Genomic DNA, 24785 nt, shown 5'->3' on the forward strand with positions numbered 1-24785 from the left:
GAAAATTCTTTCAGTTTTAACATGTATTTGCAGAAACTGCAAGGGTAACACCAGGGTCATATGTGTGCATGGGACGGTATGTGCGATGGCTCAATGAACTGATACTGTATCTAATCATAGAACAGTCACATTAAGAGTTGCAACATTGTAGCGTTATCACTAAGAAAATGATTTGACAAACACCGTCAGACAAATAGCACAACACTGACACCTATTGGTGTTGCAGCCTACACTTCAAAGATCCTATAATATCTTAAATACAGTCCTCCTCAGATCATGGTGTACCACACAAGAAAGTCTCCATGATGGTCTGCATAATTTTAACATAACCAGGCAATTGTCCAAGCTAAAAATTTACTTTAAGTGGTTGTAATCGACAACACTTTTTAAGAATACAATAATAAAAGTAAAGTTTTAATGACTAAAGAGTTTCAGTGAGGCCTAAGGCCTTTTCTGTAAATATGCTGGGTGAGTAGTACAGGGCAAGATATTTAGTCGATAACACAGCATGGTGGCGACATAGTGACCAAGTTCCATAACGTGTCTGGTGAAACACCCGAAAAATGAGCCTGACACAGCTCTTTTGATAAAGGGACGACATGGGGAGGCAGCCATGGAGACGACTTTCATGATTAAGAGTGACTACTGGGGCATCCATATTGCTTCTATGATTGAAACTTCAGGTCTCCAGCATGGTGACAGATGGGCCGAGTTCCACTATGTATCTGGTGAAACACCTGAAAATTCTGCCTGACACAGCTCGTTTGATAAGGGGATGATGTGCTGCATATCCTCTCATGCTCCAGCGTCTGTGGTATAGACAGTTGAAAGTTGCACATGGAGACATTGGTGGACGCTGTGGAGGATCGTGGAGGTGAAATGGACAGGAAACAGCAGGGGCAGCATGCATGGATGCCTCTGAGGCTGCCTAATCTTGGGATGGAGCTGTCGGTCCGCTGCCAGGCGAGCTTTCGCCTGTCCAAGCCCCTGTCTCTCGTCTCCTCCCCACCCAAAATGGGCCTGGGGGCCAGAAGCGTTTACTTTGAAAAAATTATAATTTTCAAAGCAGGCCGGGTCGTTTGAATATTTCACCTAGGAATAATGGAATAGCATAGTGGTTCTATTTTTAATTGTTTTTACGGAAATGGTTCCAAGATTAAGAGCGACAGTATGGGGCATCCATATTGCGCTGCTATGATTGCAACTTCAGGTCTCCAGCATGGCGGCGACAGATAGGCCGCGTTCCACTATGTATCTGGTGAAACACCTAAAAAAATTCTGCCTGACACAGCTCGTTTGATAAGGGGACCATGTATGGAGGCAGTGAACTAGTAGTAGATTAAAGGTGCTGCAGTTAAAACTATGTTAGTTGGATCTTGGGATGGAGCTGGCGCTCTGCTGCCAGGCGAGCTGGCTCTAGGCTCTAGGCTACTCCCCAAACAGCACTTCTAAGAACCTTTTGTATAAGATCAAGTGTAGTAGCGTTCTTATAAGTTTGGGATATGGCGGGTGAGGGGAATGTAAACAGATGCGCAAGAAGCGCTGAAATAATATCGGTAAATGATAAAAGTTTGCCAGTATATTTTGTGCATTACACAGCAGGGTGGCGACAAAGTTAACAAGTTTGATGTGGAATCCATGAAAACAACCCAAAATTCTGCCTGACACAGCTCGTTTGATGTCAGTCGACAGGCGTGTACGCTTATCGGTGATGATGCCACCAGCTGCACTGAAAACCCGCTCGGACAGCACGCTAGCGGCAGGGCAGGCAAGAACCTCCAAGGCGTATAGCGCCAGTTCGTGCCACATGTCCAGCTTTGAAACCCAGCAGTTGTAGGGAGCTGTATGATCATTTAGGACGATGGTATGGTCAGCTACGTACTCCCTCACCATCTTTCTGTAAAGATCAGCCCTACTCTGCCGAGACTGGGGACAGGTGACAGTGTCTTGCTGGGGTGACATAAAACTGGCAAAGGCCTTGTAAAGCGTACCCCTGCCAGTGCTGGAAAAGCTGCCTGCTCGCCTACTCTCCCTCGCTACTTGTCCCACAGAAGTACACCCTCTGCCGCTAGCGCTGTCAGAAGGGAAATACTGTTTCAGCTTGTGCACCAGGGCCTGCTGGTATTCATGCATTCTCACACTCCTTTCCTCTCCAGGGATGAGAGTGGAAAGATTTTGCTTGTACCGTGGGTCCAGGAGAGTGAATACCCAGTAATCGGTGCTGGAATAAATTCTTTGAACGCGAGGGTCACGGGATAGGCAGCCTAGCATTAAATCTGCCATATGCGCCAGAGTCTCAACGCGCAAGAATTCTTATGCCCATACACGCTGAACAGTAAAGGACTGAACAATGGTCCCTTCTTCTGTCTCGCCAACATTCTCCTCCTCTTCCTCCTCATCCTCCTCCACCTCCTCCGATATGCGCTGAGAAACAGACCTAAGGGTGCTTTGGCTATCAACAAGGGAATCTTCTTCCCCCGTCTCTTGTTACGAGCGCAAAGCTTCCGACTTCATGCTGACCAGAGAATTTTTCAACAGGCCAAGCAGCGGGATGGTGAGGCTGATGATGGCGGCATCGCCACTGACCATCTGTGTTGACTCCTCAAAGTTACTCAGCACCTGACAGATATCAGACATCCACGTCCACTCCTCATTGTAGACTTGAGGAAGCTGACTGACCTGACTACCAGTTCTGGTGGAAGTTGACATCTGGCAGTCTACAATCGCTCTGCGCTGCTGGTAAACTCTGGATAACATGGTCAATGTTGAATTCCACCTCGTGGGCACGTCGCACAACAGTCGGTGAGCGGGCAGTTGGAGGCGGCGCTGCGCTGCCCTGAGAGTGGCAGCATCTGTGCTGGACTTCCTGAAATGCGCACAGATGCGGCGCACCTTCGTGAGCAAATCAGACAGATTGGGGTATGTCTTGAGGAAACGCTGAACTATGAGATTTAACACATGGGCCAGGCATGGCACATGTGTCAGTCTGCCGAGTTGCAGAGCCGCCACCAGGTTACGGCCGTTGTCACACACAACCATGCCTGGCTTCAGGTTCAGCGGTGCCAGCCACAGATCGGTATGCGCCGTGATGCCCTGTAATAGCTCTTGGGCGGTGTGCCTTTTATCGCCTAGGCTCAGCAGTTTGAGCATTGCCGGCTGTCGCTTAGCGACGGCACTGCTGCTGTGCCTAGAGCTACCGACTGATGGTGCCATGCCCACGGATGGTAATTCGGAGGAGGAGGAGGTGGAGGAGGGGTGGGAGGAGGAGGAGGCATAGTAGGCCTGAGAGACCTGGACCGAGGTAGGCCCCGCAATACTCGGCGTCGGCAGTATGTGACCAGCCCCAGGGTCAGACTCGGTCCCAGCCTCCACCGAGTTAACCCAATGTGCCGTTAGCGATATATATAGCGTTTCCGTGGTCAGGTGGACCTTGTCAGAAACGGCGTTGGTCAGGGCACGGATGATGTTCTCTGACACGTGCTTGTACAGGGCTGGGACGGCACATCGGGAAAAGTAGTGGTGGCTGGGGACCAAATACCGAGGGGCGGCCGCCGCCATGAGGTTTCGAAAGGCCTCGGTCTCTACCAGCCTATAGGGCAGCATCTCCAGGCTAAGCAACTTGGAGATGTGGACGTTGAGGGCTTGGGCGTGTGGGTGGGTTGCGCTATACTTCCTTTTGCGCTCCAGCGTCTGGGGTATTGAGAGCTGAACGCTGGTGGATGCTGTGGAGGATCGTGGAGGCGAAGATGGGGTTTTCGCACGGGAGTTGTTTGGGCCGTGGTCCTGGGCAGGGGGCTGACTAGCAGATGACACAGGGGAAGGAGCAGTGGTGTGCCCAGCCGGAGGTGAACGGGCTTGGCCCCATTGAGTGGGGTGTTTAGCATTCATATGCCTGCGCATACTGGTGGTAGTTAAGCTAGTAGTGGTGGAACCCCTGCTGATCCTGGTTTGGCAAAGGTTGCACACCACAGTCCGTCGGTCATCCGGTGTTTCTTAAAGAACCTCCAGACTTCTGAAAATCTAGCCATCGCCACGGGAGCTTGACTAGGGGCAACATTTGGCGCTGATGCACCAGCTCTGGCCCTGCCTCTCCGTCTGGCCCCACCGCTGCCTCTTCCAACCTGTTCTGCTATAGGACTCGCCTCCATCTCAGAAGCACTGTGTTCACCCGGCCTATCAACCCAGCTTGGGTCTGTCACCTCATCATCCTCCGATCCCTCAGTCTGCTCCCCCCTCGGACTTCCTGCCCTGACAACAACTTCACCACTGTCTGACAACCGTGTCTCCTCATCGTCGGACACCTCTTTACACACTTCTTCCACTACGTCAACAATGTCATCATCACCCACAGACTGCGACCGGTGTAAAACCTGGGCATCGGAAAAGAGCTCAGCAGCAACCGGACAAGTGGTTTGTGACTGTGGGAAGGGTCCAGAAAACAGTTCCTCAGAGTATGGCGGTTCAAATGCCAAATTTTCCTGGGAGGGGGCAGACTGGGGGGAAGGAGGCTGAGGTGCAGGAGCTGGAGGAGTGCCGATTTCGGTGACATGGGTGGACTGTGTGGAAGACTGACTGGTGGACAAATTGCTAGAAGCATTGTCGGCAATCCACAACATCACCTGTTCGCACTGTTCTGGCCTCAACAGTGCTCTACCACGAGTCCCAGTAACTTCAGACATGAACCTAGGGAGTGTAGCTCTGCGGCGTTCCCCTGCTCCCTCATCAGCAGGTGGTGTCTCACCCCGCCCAGGACCACGGCCTATGACCCCTGCAGTAGTTGGACGCCCACGTCCCCGCCCTCGTCCTCTACCCCTAGCCCTCGGGTAAAACATTTTGAAAATGAAAGTTATATAGTTATAAGTTTTTTTTTGTGTGTTTTTTTTTTTTTAAACCAAACGATGCTATCCTATTGCTATGGCTATTTTCTAGCCAACTATGAAGGCACACTGCTATGCCAGATGAGATGATGCTGAGTTATCAAAAAATAAACGTAAAAAAAAAAGAAAATAGCAGACTGTGCCTAATTGAAATCCAGCCCCTAATAAATTGTCCCACTTTGGTGTTTGAGATGGATATGTGTGTCACTAAGAGCTAAACACAACGGTCCCAAGTCTCACTGCAAATTCCTCACAATATGGTAGTAGATGCACTAAAGCAAGGCCAGCCACCAGCAAATCAACCAAAAATCAACTATATAACACTATTGTAGGCCTAAGTAAGCCGTTTGGATTCTCCTATGGCTATTTTCTAGCCAAGTATGAAAGCACACTGCTATGCCAGATGAGATGACGCTGAGTTATCAAAAAATAAACGTAAAATAAAAAGAAACTGGCAGACTGTGCCTAATTGAAATCAAACCCCTAATAAATTGTCCCACTTTGGTGTTTGAGATGGATATGTGTGTCACTAAGAGCTAAACACAACGGTCCCAAGCCTCACTGCAAATTCCTCACAATATGGTAGTAGATGCACTACTAATGCCAGCAAGCCCAGCCACAAGAAAACAAAAAAAAGTAAAATAAAACGTTATTGTAGCCCTAAGAAGGGCTGTTGGGTTCTTGTAGAATCACTCCTGCCTAACACTATTCTAATAGAACACCCTAACGCTTTCCCTGACCAGCAGCAGCTCTCTCCCTAGCGGCATCCAGACAGAGAATGATCCGAGCAGCGCGGGCAGGGGCTAGTCTATTCCAGGGTCACCTGATCTGGCCAGCCAACCACTGCTATCGACGTGTAAGGGTACCACGTCATGCTGGGTGGAGTACAGAGTCTCCTGGCTTGTGATTGGCTCTGTTTCTGGCCGCCAAAAAGCAAAAAGGCGGGAGATGCCATTTTCTCGAGCGGGCGAAATACTCGTCCGAGCAACGAGCAGTTTCGAGTACGCTAATGCTCGAACGAGCATGTTCGCTCATCTCTACTGGTAAGCCTATTACATCTTTCTATTACCAACATACTAGATTGCCGATTATTATCCTGCTGGTTCTCTATTTACCTTGTATTTTGTAAGGATACCTGTTTGCCATAGGTGTCCACACGTTGGGAAAATTGGGAAAAAAACTAAAAATTCTATATAAATAAAGTAATCATGGCGCCCCATAGAATAAAAATAATTTACTGGTACTGTAAATGGCTCAAAAAAAAAAAAAAAAACCTTTTTAAAAATAGATGATTTTCATTTCTTCCACCAACAAAGAGTTAATGAAATCTTACCTATTAGCTATAGATGCCCTAAAATGATGTACCAGAAAAGTGCATCTCATGTGGCAAAAAAATAAGCCCCTGTAGGTCCACATTAAAATAAGAAAAAAAAAAAATTATAGCCTTTACCATTTGACAATGCAAATCTGCTCTGGATGGCGCCTCCTTCCATTTTATGCCCGGCCGTGCGCTCATACAGCAGGATACCACCACATATGAGGAATCAGTGTACTCGGGAGAAATTGTGGAGCCTTTTTCATTTAATCCATTGCAAATATTTAATTTCCCCCCCAAAAAATGTTTTGTCAAAAAAATATTACAATTTGTAGACCGCACCTCCATTTTGTTTTAACCCCTATAAAACATGTAAAGGGTTAACTAACTTCTTAAAAGGGCTTGTTCATACATTGAGGGGTCTATCTTCCATAATGGGGTAATTTACGAGTCTCGCTATTATTTAGGCCTCTCACAATCAATTGAAAGTTGAGCAGGTCCATCTAAATACGGGTTTTGGGGATTTAAAAAAAATGTGAAATATGGCCCCAAATTCTGAGCCTCATAACATTCTGGTAAAATATAAGGAATGTTAAAAAACCATGGCAGACATTTGGGAAATGTAAGTTATGAATTTATTTGGGTGCTATGCTCTACTTCAAAAGTAGAGAATTTCGACCTTTGAAAATAAAGAATTTTTCAAAAAATTTCCATTTTTTCATAACTAAACACAAACGATATAATCAACATTTTGAAAAATAATTTAAAGTTCAATGTGTCACAAGAAAACAATCTCAAAATTGTCTTATATCTTATAGTTCCAAAGCTTTAACCACTTATAGTGACAAAGGGCAGATTTGAAAAAATGGGTCCGCGTCCTAGATTCCGAAGTGGTTAATTTCTTCCCTATACATCTCAACATACATTCATATTATTTTACTGGAGCCACCAATAGGGGTAACCCAGGGCAAACACATTTTTACATGTTTAATTGAGTTGAGCCTATGCTAGACATGAAGCACAGTGGTGGGTGTAGCAGCCTGGTTTATCCTTCAGAGCTATACAGGGGAAATTTATCATTGCATTTGTACCAAGTTTTTGGTGTACAGCACGATAAGAATGAGATTCACTTTTATTTAGCACATATTTATGTAAAGATATCTGGCCATTCTATTTTCAATTAATAAGTGTCTATAAATGGGCACATCTGTTTTGTGTGACTATGTCTCTACTCATTTCTGTGATTTTGAATTTTTAAAACTTACCAAGAGCTGCACTACGTCGTTTATAGGTAACGCATTTTGATGTTCCTGGAAAGCAAACGTAGTAAGTTACATGGGAATTTCCCTTAGGCTCTAATAAGTTAAAGGGATTTTCCTATCTTGTGTATTCATGACCAATTCACAGGTGTGCCAAATGTAGAGTTTGATTGACAAAGTATATAAACTTGGTTATTTTCGGTGCACCTATAGACCTGAATGGACAGTCTGCTATACTTGTGTGGTCAGCAAAACAAAAGAGAGGAGGCACCTGAAGTGAATCAAGAACCTTCTGCACTAAACCTTCTAGACTTTCTCCAAGCTTTGCGGTAATTCTTCTTGTAATAAATTTGTCTGGTAAATATGTTAGTTATACAAGTGATCTTACAATGTTATCATTATCAAATTATAGATATCTTGCAGTTGATCTTATTGTACAGAGGTAAGTAACAGAAATACTAACAGGATCAGGATTTTTCACCCATATTCGATTAGTGCCATCTCCAACTTCCACAATACAACCAGCGTATTCCTAAGAAGAAATAAAGAAAATAAAACTTGTGTTACCTTCTTGTATTACTAGCGATAGAAGCAACTTAATAATATGACAGCAATAATCAGCCAGTGCTCACCTAGGAATATAGTCTATATAGCTAAAAATGATCTAGTTATCCATGGCCCCTCCCCTATCCCAAAACAGGTAACACCCACCTAGATGATGTTTTCACTGCTACCATTTTCAGGATTGTACAACCTTTTGATCACATTTTATTGAATCTTTTATATTTTTCAAAATGGCAAAAAAGTGCCATTTTTGACTTTGGGTACTATTTTCTGTTACAGGGTTAAACGCAGTGAAAAGACTTTGTTATATTATGATAGATCTTCCTTTTTTGGAGATACCTAATGTGTTTATGATTTTTACTGTTTATTTATATTTATATCAGTTCTAGGGAAAGGGGGGTGATTTGATTTTTTTTTTTTTATTATAATTTAAATTATTTTTTTTTTATTTATAGTATTGCTATCTTTTAGCTTACCCTAGGGTACTTTAACCCTAGGTTGTCTGATCGATTCTACCATATACTGCCATACTACAGTATACCGGGATTTTTCTCCTCATTCATTACAGTGTGCTGATTGCACATTGTAATGAAAGGGTTAAAACGAGAGCCTCGGATCTTCGGAAGACCCGAGGCTGTCATGGCGACGGATTGCTGCTCCCTTTGCCTTTGCCGGCGGCGATCACGGGGATAACATATGCCGCAAAGATTTACTGGCTATGGAGAGGGCATCAGTGGATAGGGCCTAACTTGATTAGTGGGAAAACCCGTTTAATTGAGTTCAAACAATGCTGGTTATGAATGATAGAGGTGGGTGTAGCAGCCTGGTTTAACCTCCAGTGCAATACACAGAAGATTTATCATTGCATTTACACCAAGTGTTTGGTGTACAGCATGATAAGAATGAAATTTACATTTATAAAGAAAATAGGCAGAGATGGTTCCTGTATGTGTAAAAATATCTGACCATTCTTTTTCAAATGAATTTGTGTCTATAAATGGGCATATTTGTTTTGTGTGGCTAGGCCTGTACTCATTACAGTGATTTTGAAGTTTTAAAACTTACCAAAAGCTCTAAAAGTGGTTTTAAATTTTTTGAAATTTGAGAACCCTAGAAAGCAAACATAAATAGTTAAATGGCATTTCCCAATAGCTCTAGTCAGTTAAAAGGTTTTTCCTATCTCATGGTAAGGAGGAAAGTTCAGCTCAGACCACGTGTTGGACGCTGAGTATTGGAGAGCACGGGTCCTCGCCCCAGACGAGTGGAAGAGAAGAGGACCGGGAGTCCCGGGATGCATCCAGAGGGGTATCTGCATGCGATGGGGCAGGCGGTTGGAGTAGAAAAGCCACCAGAGGGGTATCTGCATGCGATGGGGCAGGCGGTTGGAGTAGAAAAGCCACCTATTCCTGTCCCTCATCCCAGTGCGTATGAACTCCCGCCCTGACAATGGCAGTACCAAATCTTGCCCTGTACTACTCACCCAGCATCCCCCCTCCCTGACGCATTTCCTCCTTCTTAGGATTCATCAGAGGGATTTCTGGCAGAAATGCTAAAAAATGTAGTGTAGGGACTCCTATAGTGATTGGATGTCTCTGGGGTGTAATGTATAATGGGTATCTCCAAGTGTAGGATAACCCTCCAGGTGTCCTGTGTGGAGGCCTGGTAACTGATCCCTGGCTGGTCTAGTGGGGATAAATTTCTTTATAGAGCAACAGAATATAAATGGGAGTAGATACACGCCCACCATGGTCACTTACCAATTCTGAGCCCGGTGCCGGTCGGACCATCGGCGTGTGCATCCGCATCTCATCGTGAAACGCGCGCCACTGCTGAACGCCGTGGGTACTTCTGGTCACGTGACCGGGTCATGTGACATTGCGGGGGAGGGTGCACGTGACCCTTTGTCATGGATACATGACGCTACCGCTGTGGAGGACATCGGTCCTCTGCTGCAGGTAGAGCCCGGTTTGTGATGTCAGCATAAATCGCTGACAGGATTGCGACAGACAGTGGGTATTGGGAAGTGAGATCCGCACAGGCTCAGAACGTGAACCTATATGGAATTAATGCAAAATAGCCTTAAACTACGTGTTAATACCCTGTTTCCCCTAAAATAAGACATCCCCCGAAAGTAAGACCTAGTACAATTTTGTTCCGGCTTAGAAATATAAGGCCTCCCCTGAAAATAAGAACTAGCGGCCGCCATAGCAGCAGCTCACCCCGCGCCATACATTAGTATATGGAAATCTTTTAGATGCTGCAGAAGGATGTGACATGGAGAAGAATTCATGGAAGTAAATCACTGGTTGTTGTGCTGCAAACGTGATACCAGCAGCTAACAGGATAACAAGGGTCATTTATGGAAAGTTCTTTTACTAAACATTAGAAATTGGAGCCAATGATACCAATAAAAATGTAGTCACAAGAGTTAGGAGAGTCATAAAGAAGTTAGAGAAGTTGATTTTTTGTTCAACGATAAATGTAAATTCGTGTTCATAGAAAAATAAGAATCCCCTGAAAATAAGACCTAGTGCCTCTTTAGAAGCAAAAATTAATATAAGACACTGTCTTATTTTCGGGGAAACAGGGTAATAGTTAAGGCAAAAAACGCGTGCTTGGTATATTAAACGATACAAATTGCATGTGGCCTCCAAGTATGTATAGAATATATAGAAATACAGGGTACAAATGCATAATTCATACATGTGCAATCTGGAGAATACAGCCATATCGGTTTACCCAACAGGCAATGCCAAGAGTAAGATATAGCCTCTTGGGATGCAATGGTTAGTATAATGGACCAAAAGAAAACAGTAAGAAACAGTGGGTGAGCAATGGATCGACAGAGTATAATGACCCTATTGCGCGTCGGTGGGGAGGAGGAAAGGGGTGGAGGATAAATGTAGCCCCCTTGGTATCTCTTGGGGACTACAAAAAGCAGGTAAATTGCAGTTGTTCGTTTAGCCCTCCAGGGGACACCGTTCCCAATCTGTATATCCACTTAGTCTCGACCTGCAGAATTCTTTTATTCCAGTCCCCACCTCTTGGTGGGTATGGTATCATGTCGATACCCACAAAACGTAAGTGTTTGGAATCACCCCCATGGTACTGTTGCATGTGTCTCGCTAAAGGTGTATCTCTGGTGTGTCTGATGTCACCTATATGGTCCCCAATGCGTCTACGGAGCTCCCTGTAGGTCTTACCTACATATTCTAATCCACATTCGCATGTGGCTTTGTAGATGGTGACATCCCCTTTCCAGGTATTGAAAGAGCGGAGATCTTTCTTCGATACATTGACGATATTTTCGTCCTGTGGAGGGGGGACAAAGCGAGTTTTGTCAAATTTGCGGAGAGTCTGAACACAAACCAGATCGGGCTACGGTTCACACACAAGATCAGTACTGATAGCCTACCCTTTCTTGACGTCCTTCTGCTACAGACTACAGAAGGGACACTGGAGACTACGATTTTCCGCAAACTAATGGCAACCAACTCCCTCCTACGTTGGGAAAGCCATCACCCACTTCCACTCCGTAGGGGAATACCGAAGGGCCAGTACCTACGCATGAGGAGAAACTGCAGTACCAACATAGAATTCAAACATCAGGCAGATGAATTGAGGGAAAGATTCAAGGAGAGAGGGTACCCAGATAGGGTACTCTGCACGGCATTTAAACCAGCCGCGCACTTTGATCAGTCTGAGCTCTTTGAATGCACTGCAAGGAAGAAGGACGATGACAAACAATTATCTAGACTCATCGCCACTTACGATAATGGTGCAGAAGAGGCTAGGTCCATATTAGAACATCATTGGCCGGTACTCATGTTGGATACGGACATCAAAGAGATGGTGGGCCCTAGACCTCTGGTTACTTACTTACGGGACGATCCATTGGTGACAGGGTGGTTCATAGCCACTTTGTCCCGGAGAAACCAGAAGGTACCTGGTTGGATCGTAGGCCCAATGGCTGCTTCAAATGTGGAAAAAATTGTGTCGCTTGCCCATACGTTTTAAACACCAAAACCTTTCGTAGCAATGTTACAGGCAAAACTTTTGAGATCCGGGGTTTCATCAACTGTCGGTCAACAGGTGTCATCTACAAAGCCACATGCAAATGTGGATTAGAATATGTAGGTAAGACCTACAGGGAGCTCCGTAGACGCATTGGGGACCATCTAGGTGACATCAGACACACCAGAGATACACCTTTAGCGAGACACATGCAACAGTACCATGGGGGTGATTCCAAACACTTACGTTTTGTGGGTATCGACATGATACCATACCCACCAAGAGGTAGGGACTGGAATAAAAGAATTCTGCAGGTCGAGACTAAGTGGATATACAGATTGGGAACGGTGTCCCCTGGAGGGCTAAACAAACAACTGCAATTTACCTGCTTTTTGTAGTCCCCAAGAGATACCAAGGGGGCTACATTTATCCCCCCCCCCCTTTTCTCCTCCCCACCGACGCGCAATAGGGTCATTACACTCTGTCGATCCATTGCTCACCCACTGTTTCTTACTGTTTTCTTTTGGTCCATTATACTAACCATTGCATCCCAAGAGGCTATATCTTACTCTTAGCATTACCTGTATGGTAAACCGATATGGCTGTATTCTCCAGATTGCACGTGTATGGATTATGCATTTGTACCATGTATTGCTATATATTCTAAACATACTTGGAGGCCACATGCAATTTGTATCGTTGAATATACCAAGCACGCGTTTTTTGCCTTAACTATTATTAACACGTAGTTTAAGGCTATTTTGCATTAATTCCATATAGGTTCACGTTCTGAGCCTGTGCGGATCTCACTTCCCAATACCCACTGTCTGTCGCAATCCTGTCAGCGATTTATGCTGACCTCACAAACCGGGCTCTACCTGCAGAGGAGGACCGATGTCCTCCACAGCGGTAGCGTCATGTATCCATGACAAAGGGTCATGTGCACCCTCCCCCGCATTGTCACATGACCCGGTCACGTGACCGGAAGTACCCACGGCGTTCAGCGGTGGCGCGCGTTTCACGATGAGATGCGGCTGCACACGCCGACGGTCCGACCGGCACCGGGCTCAGGATTGGTAAGTGACCATGGGGGGCGTGTATCTACTCCCATTTATATTCTGTTGCTCTATAGGGAAACTTATCCTCACTAGACCAGCCAGGGATCAGTTACCAGGCCTCCACACAGGACACCTGGAGGGTTATCCTACACTTGGAGATACCCATTATACATTACACCCCAGGGACATCCAATCACTATAGGAGAAACTGCACTACAGTAGTCCCTACACTACATTTTTTAGCATTTCTGCCAGAAACCCCTCTGATGAATCCTAAGAAGGAGCAAATGCGTCAGGGAGGGGGGATGCTGGGTGAGTATACAGAAAAAAAGAGGGAAATGTGGACGATTGACTGAGTCCATATATCGATGCTATTTAACATAACCAGGCAATTGTCCAAGCTAAAAATTTACTTTAAGTGGTTGTAATCGACAACACTTTTTAAGAATACAATAATAAAACTAAAGTTTTAATGATGTCCATAGTGTCCATGTCCATAGTGTTGATAGTCCATCATAGTGTTAGTGTCAGAGTCTAGTGTAATAAATGTGGTTAAGTTCTTGTTGGTTATTATTTAGTTTTGGTGTTGATAGTCCATCATCATGTTATTGGCGCATCTTGATGTCATAATAAATGTGGTTGAGTTCTTGTTGGTTATTATTTAAACAATTAATTTTCAAGAGATCTAAGAGCTCTTGATGATAGAAACAAGAGTTTACATTCATTAAGGGTCGATAGGGAAGGTATATCATATATAATTGCAGACATGATGTAAAAGCCAGGAAAAAATACTACCTGGCATTAGATATGGAGAAAAATTATGAGAATGCAGAAAAGATGGAGAGATATTATAAGAATGCGGAAAAAGTAAAGCCTTCATTCAGGCCTTTTGGACTCAAGCATTCTAACCGCTCTATCCATTGAGCTTCCAATTGAAGCAACAATTTATCTACGTTACCCTTCCGAGGGCCTATCTTAATCTGGTCTATAGCCCAAAATTTTAGATGGTTCATATTGCCTCCATGCTTCAGTTTAACATGTTTCGCCAAAGATGTTTCTTTGTCCGTCCTGATTGTACTAAGATGCGCCGAGATTCTCCTACTCAGCTCCTGAACTGTTTTGCCCACGTATATTTTAGGACAGGCACACTGTGCTATGTAGATAACACAGGTGCTCTTACAGTTCAGGAACTTCCGGATAGTGTAAGTCTTCTCATTGTCGGAAAATTCTTTCAGTTTTAACATGTATTCGCAGAAACTGCAAGGGTAACACCAGGGTCATATGTGTGCATGGGACGGTATGTGCGATGGCTCAATGAACTGATACTGTATCTAATCATAGAACAGTCACATTAAGAGCTGCAACATTGTAGCGTTATCACTAAGAAAATAATTTGACAAACACCGTCAGACAAATAGCACAACACTGACACCTATTGGTGTTGCAGCCTACACTTCAAAGATCCTATAATATCTTAAATACAGTCCTCCTCAGATCATGGTGTACCACACAAGAAAGTCTCCATGATGGTCTGCATAATTTTAACATAACCAGGCAATTGTCCAAGCTAAAAATTTACTTTAAGTGGTTGTAATCGACAACACTTTTTAAGAATACAATAATAAAAGTAAAATTTTAATGACTAAAGAGTTTCAGTGAGGCCTAAGGCCTTTTCTGTAAATATGCTGGGTGAGTAGTACAGGGCAAGATTTGGTACTGCCCTTGTCAGGGCGGGAGTTCATACGCACTGGGATCAGGGACAGGAATAGGTGGCTTTTCTACTCCAACCGCCTGCCCCATCGCATGCAGGTACGCCTCTGGATGCATCCCGGGACTCCCGGTCCTCTTCTCAGATAAGGTAACATAGAGCACAAATCTGATGTACCACTGCATGATACACGGCATCTGAACTGGTAAGTAGCGATGAGCGAGCACTAAAATGCTCGGGTACTCGTTATTCGAGACGAACTTTTCCCGATGCTCGAGTGCTCGTCTCGAATAACAAACCCCATTGAAGTCAATGGGAGACTCGAGCATTTTTCAAGGGAACCAAGGGTCTGCACAGGAAAGCTTGGCCAAACACCTGGGAACCTCAGAAAAGGATGGAAACACCACGGAAATGGACAGGAAACAGCAAGGGCAGCATGCATGGATGCCTCTGAGGCTGCTTACTCGCACCATTATGCCAAAATTATGGGCAACAGCATGGCCATGACAGAGTGACCGAATGAGGCTAGATAGCATCAAAAAAATCCAATAATTGACCCTGACACTATAAGGGACGGCACGAAGAGGCAGCGGCAGCAGGCTAGAGAGTGTCATGGCGACATTCCCTAAATGGACTCAGGTTTCACCAAAGGAGGTGAGCAAGAAGCGCTGAAATGATTTCCTATGTGAACAAAAGGTTGACGGTATATTTAGTCGATAACACAGCATGGTGGCGACATAGTGACCAAGTTCCATAACGTATCTGGTGAAACACCCGAAAAATGAGCCTGACACAGCTCTTTTGATAAAGGGACGACATGGGGAGGCAGCCATGGAGACGACTTTCATGATTAAGAGTGACTACTGGGGCATCCATATTGCTTCTATGATTGAAACTTCAGGTCTCCAGCATGGTGACAGATGGGCCGAGTTCCACTATGTATCTGGTGAAACACCTGAAAATTCTGCCTGACACAGCTCGTTTGATAAGGGGATGATGTGCTGCATATCCTCTCATGCTCCAGCGTCTGTGGTATAGACAGTTGAAAGTCGCACATGGAGACATTGGTGGACGCTGTGGAGGATCGTGGAGGCAAAATGGACAGGAAACAGCAGGGGCAGCATGCATGGATGCCTCTGAGGCTGCCTAATCTTGGGATGGAGCTGTCGGTCCGCTGCCAGGCGAGCTTTCGCCTGTCCAAGCCCCTGTCTCTCGTCTCCTCCCCACCCAAAATGGGCCTGGGGGCCAGAAGCGTTTACTTTGAAAAAATTATAATTTTCAAAGCAGGCCGGGTCGTTTGAATATTTCACCTAGGAATAATGGAATAGCATAGTGGTTCTATTTTTAATTGTTTTTACGGAAATGGTTCCATGATTAAGAGCGACAGTATGGGGCATCCATATTGCGCTGCTATGATTGCAACTTCAGGTCTCCAGCATGGCGGCGACGGATAGGCCGCGTTCCACTATGTATCTGGTGAAACACCTGAAAATTCTGCCTGACACAGCTCGTTTGATAAGGGGACCATGTATGGAGGCAGTGAACTAGTAGTAGATTAAAGGTGCTGCAGTTAAAACTATGTTAGTTGGATCTTGGGATGGAGCTGGCGCTCCGCTGCCAGGCGAGCTGGCTCTAGGCTCTAAGCTACTCCCCAAACAGCACTTCTAAGAACCTTTTGTATAAGATCAAGTGTAGTAGCGTTCTTATAAGTTTGGGATATGGCGGGTGAGGGGAATGTAAACAGATGCGCAAGAAGCGCTGAAATAATATTGGTAAATGATAAAAGTTTGCCAGTATATTTTGTGGATTACACAGCAGGGTGGCGACAAAGTTAACAAGTTTGATGTGGAATCCATGAAAACAACCCAAAATTCTGCCTGACACAGCTCGTTTGATAAGGGGACCATGTATGGAGGCAGCTATATGGACGACTTTTGGAGGCAGCTATGGCGATGACGTGTGGAGGTAGCAATGGAGACAACGTGTGGAGCCAGCTAAAAAGACGACATGTGGAGGCTGCTATGGAGACAATTTAATTTGGATAGTGCCTGTATGTGGCAGTCCAAAAAAGTTTTCAAACCAGAGGAGCAGTTAGGTGGTCCTCCAGAAAAATTAAATAGATTGAGTGCCTGTATGTGGCACTCCCAAAAATTGCTTAAAACAGAGGACCGGGTAGGTGGCCCTCCAGAAAAATTAAATACATAGAGTACTATAGCTAGAGCCAGTTGGCCCTGGCAAAAAATAGCCAGTTTCCTCTGCTTTAGTGTACAAAGAGGAGGAGAAGGAGGACAATGAGGAGGAGGAGTGCATACATTATTCAGGTTGAGCTTCTTTCACCTGGTGGAGAATGAAAATCCGGAGAAATCCAGGCTTTATTCATCTTGATAAGCGTCAGCCTGTCAGCGCTGTCAGTCGACAGGCGTGTACGCTTATCGGTGATGATGCCACCAGCTGCACTGAAAACCCGCTCGGACAACACGCTAGCGGCAGGGCAGGCAAGAACCTCCAAGGCGTATAGCGCCAGTTCGTGCCACATGTCCAGCTTTGAAACCCAGTAGTTGTAGGGAGCTGTGTGATCATTTAGGACGATGGTATGGTCAGCTACATACTCCCTCACCATCTTTCTGTAAAGATCAGCCCTACTCTGCCGAGACTGGGGACAGGTGACAGTGTCTTGCTGGGGTGATATAAAACTGGCAAAGGCCTTGTAAAGCGTACCCCTGCCAGTGCTGGAAAAGCTGCCTGCTCGCCTACTCTCCCTCACTACTTGTCCCACAGAAGTACGCCCTCTGCCGCTAGCGCTGTCAGAAGGGAAATACTGTTTCAGCTTGTGCACCAGGGCCTGCTGGTATTCATGCATTCTCACACTCCTTTCCTCTCCTGGGATGAGAGTGTAAAGATTTTGCTTGTACCGTGGGTCCAGGAGAGTGAATACCCAGTAATCGGTGCTGGAATAAATTCTTTGAACGCGAGGGTCACGGGATAGGCAGCCTAGCATGAAATCTGCCATATGCGCCAGAGTCTCAACGCGCAAGAATTCTTATGCCCATACACGCTGAACAGTAAAGGACTGAACAATGGTCCCCTCTTCTGTCTCGCCAACATTCTCCTCCTCTTCCTCCTCATCCTCCTCCACCTCCTCCGATATGCGCTGAGAAACAGACCTAAGGGTGCTTTGGCTATCAACAAGGGAATCTTCTTCCTCCGTCTCTTGTTACGAGCGCAAAGCAGCGGGATGGTGAGGCCAAGCAGCGGGATGGTGAGGCTGATGATGGCGGCATCGCCACTGACCATCTGTGTTGACTCCTCAAAGTTACTCAGCACCTGACAGATATCAGACATCCACGTCCACTCCTCATTGTAGACTTGAGGAAGCTGACTGACCTGACTACCAGTTCTGGTGGAAGTTGACATCTGGCAGTCTACAATCGCTCTGCGCTGCTGGTAAACTCTGGATAACATGGTTAATGTTGAATTCCACCTCGTGGGCATGTCGCACAACAGTCGGTGAGCGGGCAGTTGGAGGCGGCGCTGCGCTGACCTGAGAGTGGCAGCATCTGTGCTGGACTTCCTGAAATGCGCACAGATGCAGCGCACCTTCGTGAGCAAATCAGACAGATTGGGGTATGTCTTGAGGAAACGCTGAACTATCAGATTTAACACATGGGCCAGGCATGGCACATGTGTCAGTCTGCCGAGTTGCAGAGCCGCCACCAAGTTACGGCCGTTGTCACACACAACCATGCCTGGCTTCAGGTTCAGCGGTGCCAGCCACAGATCGGTCTGCGCCGTGATGCCCTGTAATAGCTCTTGGGCGGTGTGCCTTTTATCGCCTAGGCTCAGCAGTTTGAGCACCGCCTGCTGTTGCTTAGCGACGGCACTGCTGCTGTGCCTAGAGCTACCGACTGATGGTGCCATGCCCACGGATGGTAATTCGGAGGAGGAGGAGGTGGAGGAGGAGGAGGCATAGTAGGCCTGAGAGACCTGGACCGAGGTAGGCCCCGCAATACTCGGCGTCGGCAGTATGTGACCAGCCCCAGGGTCAGACTCGGTCCCAGCCTCCACCAAGTTAACCCAATGTGCCCTCAGCGATATATAGTGGCCCTGCCCGGCAGCACTCGTCCACGTTTCCGTGGTCAGGTGGACCTTGTCAGAAACGGCGTTGGTCAGGGCACGGATGATGTTCTCTGACACGTGCTTGTACAGGGCTGGGACGGCACATCGGGAAAAGTAGTGGTGGCTGGGGACCAAATACCGAGGGGCGGCCGCCGCCATGAGGTTTTGAAAGGCCTCGGTCTCTACCTATAGGGCAGCATCTCCAGGCTAAGCAACTTGGAGATGTGGACGTTGAGGGCTTGGGCGTGTGGGTGGGTTGCGCTATACTTCCTTTTGCGCTCCAGCGTCTGGGGTATGGATAGCTGAACGCTGGTGGATGCTGTGGAGGATCGTGGAGGCGAAGATGGGGTTTTCGCACGGGAGGTGTTTGGGCCGTGGTCCTGGGCAGGGGGCTGACTAGCAGATGACACAGGGGAAGGAGCAGTGGTGTGCCCAGCCGGAGGTGAACGGGCTTGGCCCCATTGAGTGGGGTGTTTAGCATTCATATGCCTGCGCATACTGGTGGTAGTTAAGCTAGTAGTGGTGGAACCCCTGCTGATCCTGGTTTGGCAAAGGTTGCACACCACAGTCCGTCGGTCATCTGATGCACCAGCTCTGGCCCTGCCTCTCCGTCTGGCCCCACCACTGCCTTTTCCAACCTGTTCTGCTATAGGACTCGCCTCCGTCTCGGAAGCACTGTGTTCACCCGGCCTATCAACCCAGCTTGGGTCTGTCACCTCATCATCCTCCGATCCCTCAGTTTGCTCCCCCCTCGGACTTCCTGCCCTGACAATAACTTCACCACTGTCTGACAACCGTGTCTCCTCATCGTCGGACACCTCTTTACACACTTCTTCCACTACGTCAAGAAGGTCATCATGACCCACAGACTGCGACCGGTGTAAAACCTGGGCATCGGAAAAGAGCTCAGCAGCAACCGGACAAGTGGTTTGTGACTGTGGGAAGGGTCCAGAAAACAGTTCCTCAGAGTATGGCAGTTCAAATGCCAAATTTTCCTGGGAGGGGGCAGACTGGGGGGAAGGAGGCTGAGGTGCAGGAGCTGGAGGAATGCCGATTTCGGTGACATGGGTGGACTGCGTGGAAGACTGACTGGTGGACAAATTGCTAGAAGCATTGTCGGCAATCCACAACATCACCTGTTCGCACTGTTCTGGCCTCAACAGTGCTCTACCACGAGTCCCTGTAACTTCAGACATGAACCTAGGGAGTGTAGCTCTGCGGCGTTCTCCTGCTCCCTCATCAGCAGGTGGTGTCTCACCCCGCCCAGGACCACGGCCTATGACCCCTGCAGTAGTTGGACGCCCACGTCCCCGCCCTCGTCCTCTACCCCTAGCCCTCGGGTTAAACATTTTGAAAATGAAAGTTATAACTGTAAATTTTTTTTAATTTTTTTTTTGTGTTTTTTTTTTTTTTTTTTTTAAACCAAACGATGCTATCCTATTGCTATGGCTATTTTCTAGCCAACTATGAAAGCACACTGCTATGCCAGATGAGATGACGCTGAGTTATCAAAAAAACACTTTGGTGTTTGAGATGGATATGCAACACCCTCGCCGATGCAATGGCGAAGGAGTGCTTGCCAATGAGCCCCACAGCATGTCACCACATCACACAGGGGACATTGCAGTGGGTAATCCTGCCTGGCAAGGCAGAAGTTAATATGAGTATGATGTAAAAGTCTAGTATCCAATGATCTGTGTTACATCCTGTCTCTGTGAGCTGAGAGGTAATTGGAGGAGCAGCCACCACCTGACCAAGGGGAGATAATAAAACCCCTGACCCAGAATATTCTAGAAGAGCAGTTAGCTGAGCAGTAGCTCAGAAGCAGACTGGAGTCTCTCCAGTACAGACTCTTCGGAGTCTGTACAGCTAGCACACCAGACCAGAGCAGGAAGAGCCTAGCCCCTGCCTGAAGTGGAGCTAATAGCTAGTTAGTGAGGAAAGGGGTATCATCCTACCTTCAAGGGTGATACCTGAAGCAATCCAGGACAAGCTGAAGCTTCATATTAGGACACAGCTGCCTCCCCAGCCTGCCATCTGCATCCAGGCTGGTGATCTACATCCTGTGGCTTCCTCCAAGTACCTCTCCAGTACTCCACCATCTTGTTAAAGGCACGTTGCTGATGTTCCTGTCGGTTCCAATAAAGAACTGTAAGTGTTTCTGTTCAACCTCTGCCTCCGTCTGGTCCCTGCTACTCCGGCTGTCACCCTCACGGGCACCCTGTCCACCACACAGAGACTCATACTCTAGACACCAAAGGGTTGCCCCAGGGAGATCCGCTATAGCAGCCTCTCCCTCATCATTTCTTGCCAACACCACCCTGCTGGAGACCTGCCAGTCTGTAGGACAGCCCTCCAGTTCCCCATACCAAGCACCGTGACACAAGCGTGCTTAGGCCGCAACCGCCAGCCACTCAGGTACTGCGGGTCCCGGCTGACTCCAGGCCCCGAGAAAAGGCTAGGCCCCGGTGGGGGATGTTGCAAGTGGCGTCACGAACAGGATTGATACTTCTGTGCCTTATTACGGCATTAAAGACTTTCCTTTATTAAAGACTGTGCTGCCTAACCCTGCTGCCAGTCGGGTATAGGCCCAAGTGATTGTGTGTTTCTGGATTGAACTGTGTTAACGCTGCCACGTGCTGTCGAGCGCCGCTCCAGCACTCAAGAGGTTAATCCCTGCAAGAACTGTACCAGCTCTGCTACATCCGGCGCTGCCGCGCCTAAAGATTTTACCTCAGAAACTGTGGCGCAGCAAGTAATTCCAGCCCGCCAAAATCTTCACTGGCGGGAAACCCAGACGACACACCGAGCTCCACCCACGCGCGAAGGGCGCGAACCCCGCCTCCTGTGGCGCAGGAAAAATTAGAGCCCGCCACAGCTCTTGGCGGGAAGGACTTGGACTCCTCCCTCTGGCGCGACGCGGACTTCCTGCCCCGCCTCAACAAAACGCCAGAGCTCATGCGGATCTTGGACTGTGAGGTCAGCACCATGTGGGGTCCTCCGCCATTCCCTCCTGTGGAGTGTCCAGAGTTTTATGAAGTCTTAGAGACCATGGTAGTGGTCTCTGCGCAGCCGGTCCGGAGGCCCTTTGCTGGGCACCGGCTGCATCGAGGACTGACCCGAGCCTTCGTCACCAGGAGGTATGTCCAGACGGTGACGGAGTACCAACTACCACCCGGGCGGTTCCTCGTGCCTCTCCCGGTTACCATGCCGGTACCGCGGGCCCACGTGGAGGCGCCACGTGGGGAGGCCCTGACTCCTGTCGAGCCAGCGCCTGGGCCTACTGCTGCTGTGCCACCTGCTACAAGGCCTACTGTCCCTGCTGTTCGGCCTGCTAGCCCTGCTGAGACGGTTCCTGATCCTCCGGCTGCTCCTGCTCCTGTTCCGGCACCTGCCCGACCAACACGGAGATCCGAGCCTGCACCAGAGCCACGAGCCCCAGCACCGGCACCTCCGAAGCCTCGAGGCCGAGGTGAGGCCGTCCGCCGGAGACTCCGAGACGCTGTCTCAGAAAAGCGACGCCGCGAGAAGGAGGCCCAGCATTACATGGCCGGCCGGTCTGCAGCTGGAGCCTGGGTGGAAAAGAACCGCACCACCTGCATGGTCCGGTTCTTCGACAAACAAGGCGGCTATGGCTTCGCCACCAAAGACTACACCGGACGGGAGGTATTTATTCCCCGCCGGTCTGTTAAGAGGCCTGACTTGCCGGAGAGCCTGCACAACCTGAAGCCAGGAGAGTGTATTGAGTTCTCCCTGCAGGAGGGCCCCTGAGGACCATGGGCTGCTGGTGTGATCCGGATCCCCGACTCCGATGAGGACCGCTACCCACCGTATGACGAGCTGTATGAGGATGACGAGTGGCCGGAATCCCCGAACACCTCCTCTTCCTCGGCTGCGAGTCCCCGGGCGGTGACCCACGTGAATGCTCCGTCCACGGTAATCGTGAGTACGGGTCCCATTGCCATCCATGGGCCGGGCATGATCCAGGGTGCCACCCCCACTGTCTCCCCTGACGGGAGCCTTGCCAGGTCCCGTAGTTCTTCTGTGGGAGAAGACATCCAGGCTACTGAACATTGTCCGGAGGTTCCGACGAGGCCTACTTCTCCACTTGCCGGTTACCAATGGGGTGATGACCCGGCCCCAGAAGAACCGGAGCTAGAGGGAGCCACGGCGCTGCCGCAGGCCCCTATTTATTTACTGCTGGACCCCTCTGTGGTCCCTGGCTCAGTTGAGCCCCCGGCTGGAACAGCCGACATCCCGGGCGACAACGCTCCTCCCCCTGAAGGTCAGGAGGATGTTGCTGCACCTGCAGTACCCGCTACTGCCACCGGGTGTCCCCAGCCGGAACCTTCTACCGCTGAGGATACACAGGATTCCCTGCTGGAGCTGGAACCTGTCCCTGCTAAACCCAGCGATGCATCTGATTAACCCCTGAAGGGCTGTAGCCCACTTCAGGTACTGTACAATGTGTATATATGTGTATTTATTCCTCTTTTCCCTAAAGAGCCAGAAACTGTCCTGAGACTCTTACCCTTATTTATCTCAGTCAAGAGATTTTCTACTGTCTTGTGCTATGATAGCACCCCTTCCTCTGCCACAGCAGAGATTCCTACCAAAGGACTCTGTCCCTCTACACATAGAGGAGACCCTTTGCTTCTTTACTGCACTTTTCCCCACATCAAGGGCTGTACCCAGAAGATGGACTTTGTCATTAAAGACCTTCTGTGAGACTTTTGCCAACTCCAGGGAAAAGTTGCTATTGCCATTGACTTCTTATATTGCACTTAGTGCCTTCCTTTTAGGTATGGACATTATGCCTGCACTTTTATGCCTTTTCCTTTTCAGGTAAAGAGACATTTTACTCTGCTACCCTGAGTAGCCTACCTCCTGTAACGTTTGTAACGTTCAAGATGTGTACCCATTGGGCTCCTAAGCCAATGTGAATTTACCTACCGTTTGCACACTGTCAGAATATATGCCAGTAGTCTGCCTTAACCCTTTCATAGGCTTTACAGGTTGTAGTGTGGCTGTGTCGGACCGTCTTTCTGTGAAACACTGACCGCTACCTTAATCCCCAAACCGAGGTTTGCACATGGGGGTAGTCTGTAAACTGCGGGTCCTTCGGGGACCGGGGGTGTTACAGAGCTAGCACCTGGATGCCACTCATACTATGGGTAAGGATGCCAGTCAGGAGGTACTCGTGTCGCATATGCTAATGTACAGCTAGCACACCAGACCAGAGCAGGAAGAGCCTAGCCCCTGCCTGAAGTGGAGCTAATAGCTAGTTAGTGAGGAAAGGGGTATCATCCTACCTTCAAGGGTGATACCTGAAGCAATCCAGGACAAGCTGAAGCTTCCTATTAGGACACAGCTGCCTCCCCAGCCTGCCATCTGCATCCAGGCTAGTGATCTACATCCTGTGGCTTCCTCCAAGTACCTCTCCAGTACTCCACCATCTTGTTAAAGGCACGTTGCTGATGTTCCTGTCGGTTCCAATAAAGAACTGTAAGTGTTTCTGTTCAACCTCTGCCTCCGTCTGGTCCCTGCTACTCCGGCTGTCACCCTCACGGGCACCCTGTCCACCACACAGAGACTCATACTCTAGACACCAAAGGGTTGCCCCAGGGAGATACGCTATAGCAGCCTCTCCCTCATCATTTCTTGCCAACACCACCCTGCTGGAGACCTGCCAGTCTGTAGGACAGCCCTCCGGTTCCCCATACCAAGCACCGTGACACAAGCGTGCTTAGGCCGCAACCGCCAGCCACTCAGGTACTGCGGGTCCCGGCTGACTCCAGGCCCCGAGAAAAGGCTAGGCCCCGGTGGGGGATGTTGCAGATATGTGTGTCACTAAGAGCTAAACACAACGGTCCC

The 24785-nt window shown here is 48.1% G+C and overlaps 1 protein-coding gene across 1 annotated transcript in view; it reads right to left on the reverse strand.

Moving 5' to 3' along the window:
* LOC140103864 (uncharacterized) overlaps positions 1–24785 on the reverse strand; it is a 112557-nt gene that overhangs the window by 38114 nt on the left and 49658 nt on the right. Inside the window, exons 10-12 of the mRNA XM_072127151.1 lie at positions 9081–9125; positions 7915–7983; positions 7458–7502 (exon numbers count right to left, since the gene is read on the reverse strand). Of these exons, the coding sequence (XP_071983252.1) occupies positions 7458–7502; positions 7915–7983; positions 9081–9125 (159 nt within the window). The remainder of the gene's footprint in view (positions 1–7457; positions 7503–7914; positions 7984–9080; positions 9126–24785) is intronic.

The sequence above is a fragment of the Engystomops pustulosus genome, chromosome 10 (genome assembly GCF_040894005.1).
Source record: "Engystomops pustulosus chromosome 10, aEngPut4.maternal, whole genome shotgun sequence".
Lineage (NCBI taxonomy): Eukaryota > Metazoa > Chordata > Amphibia > Anura > Leptodactylidae > Engystomops > Engystomops pustulosus.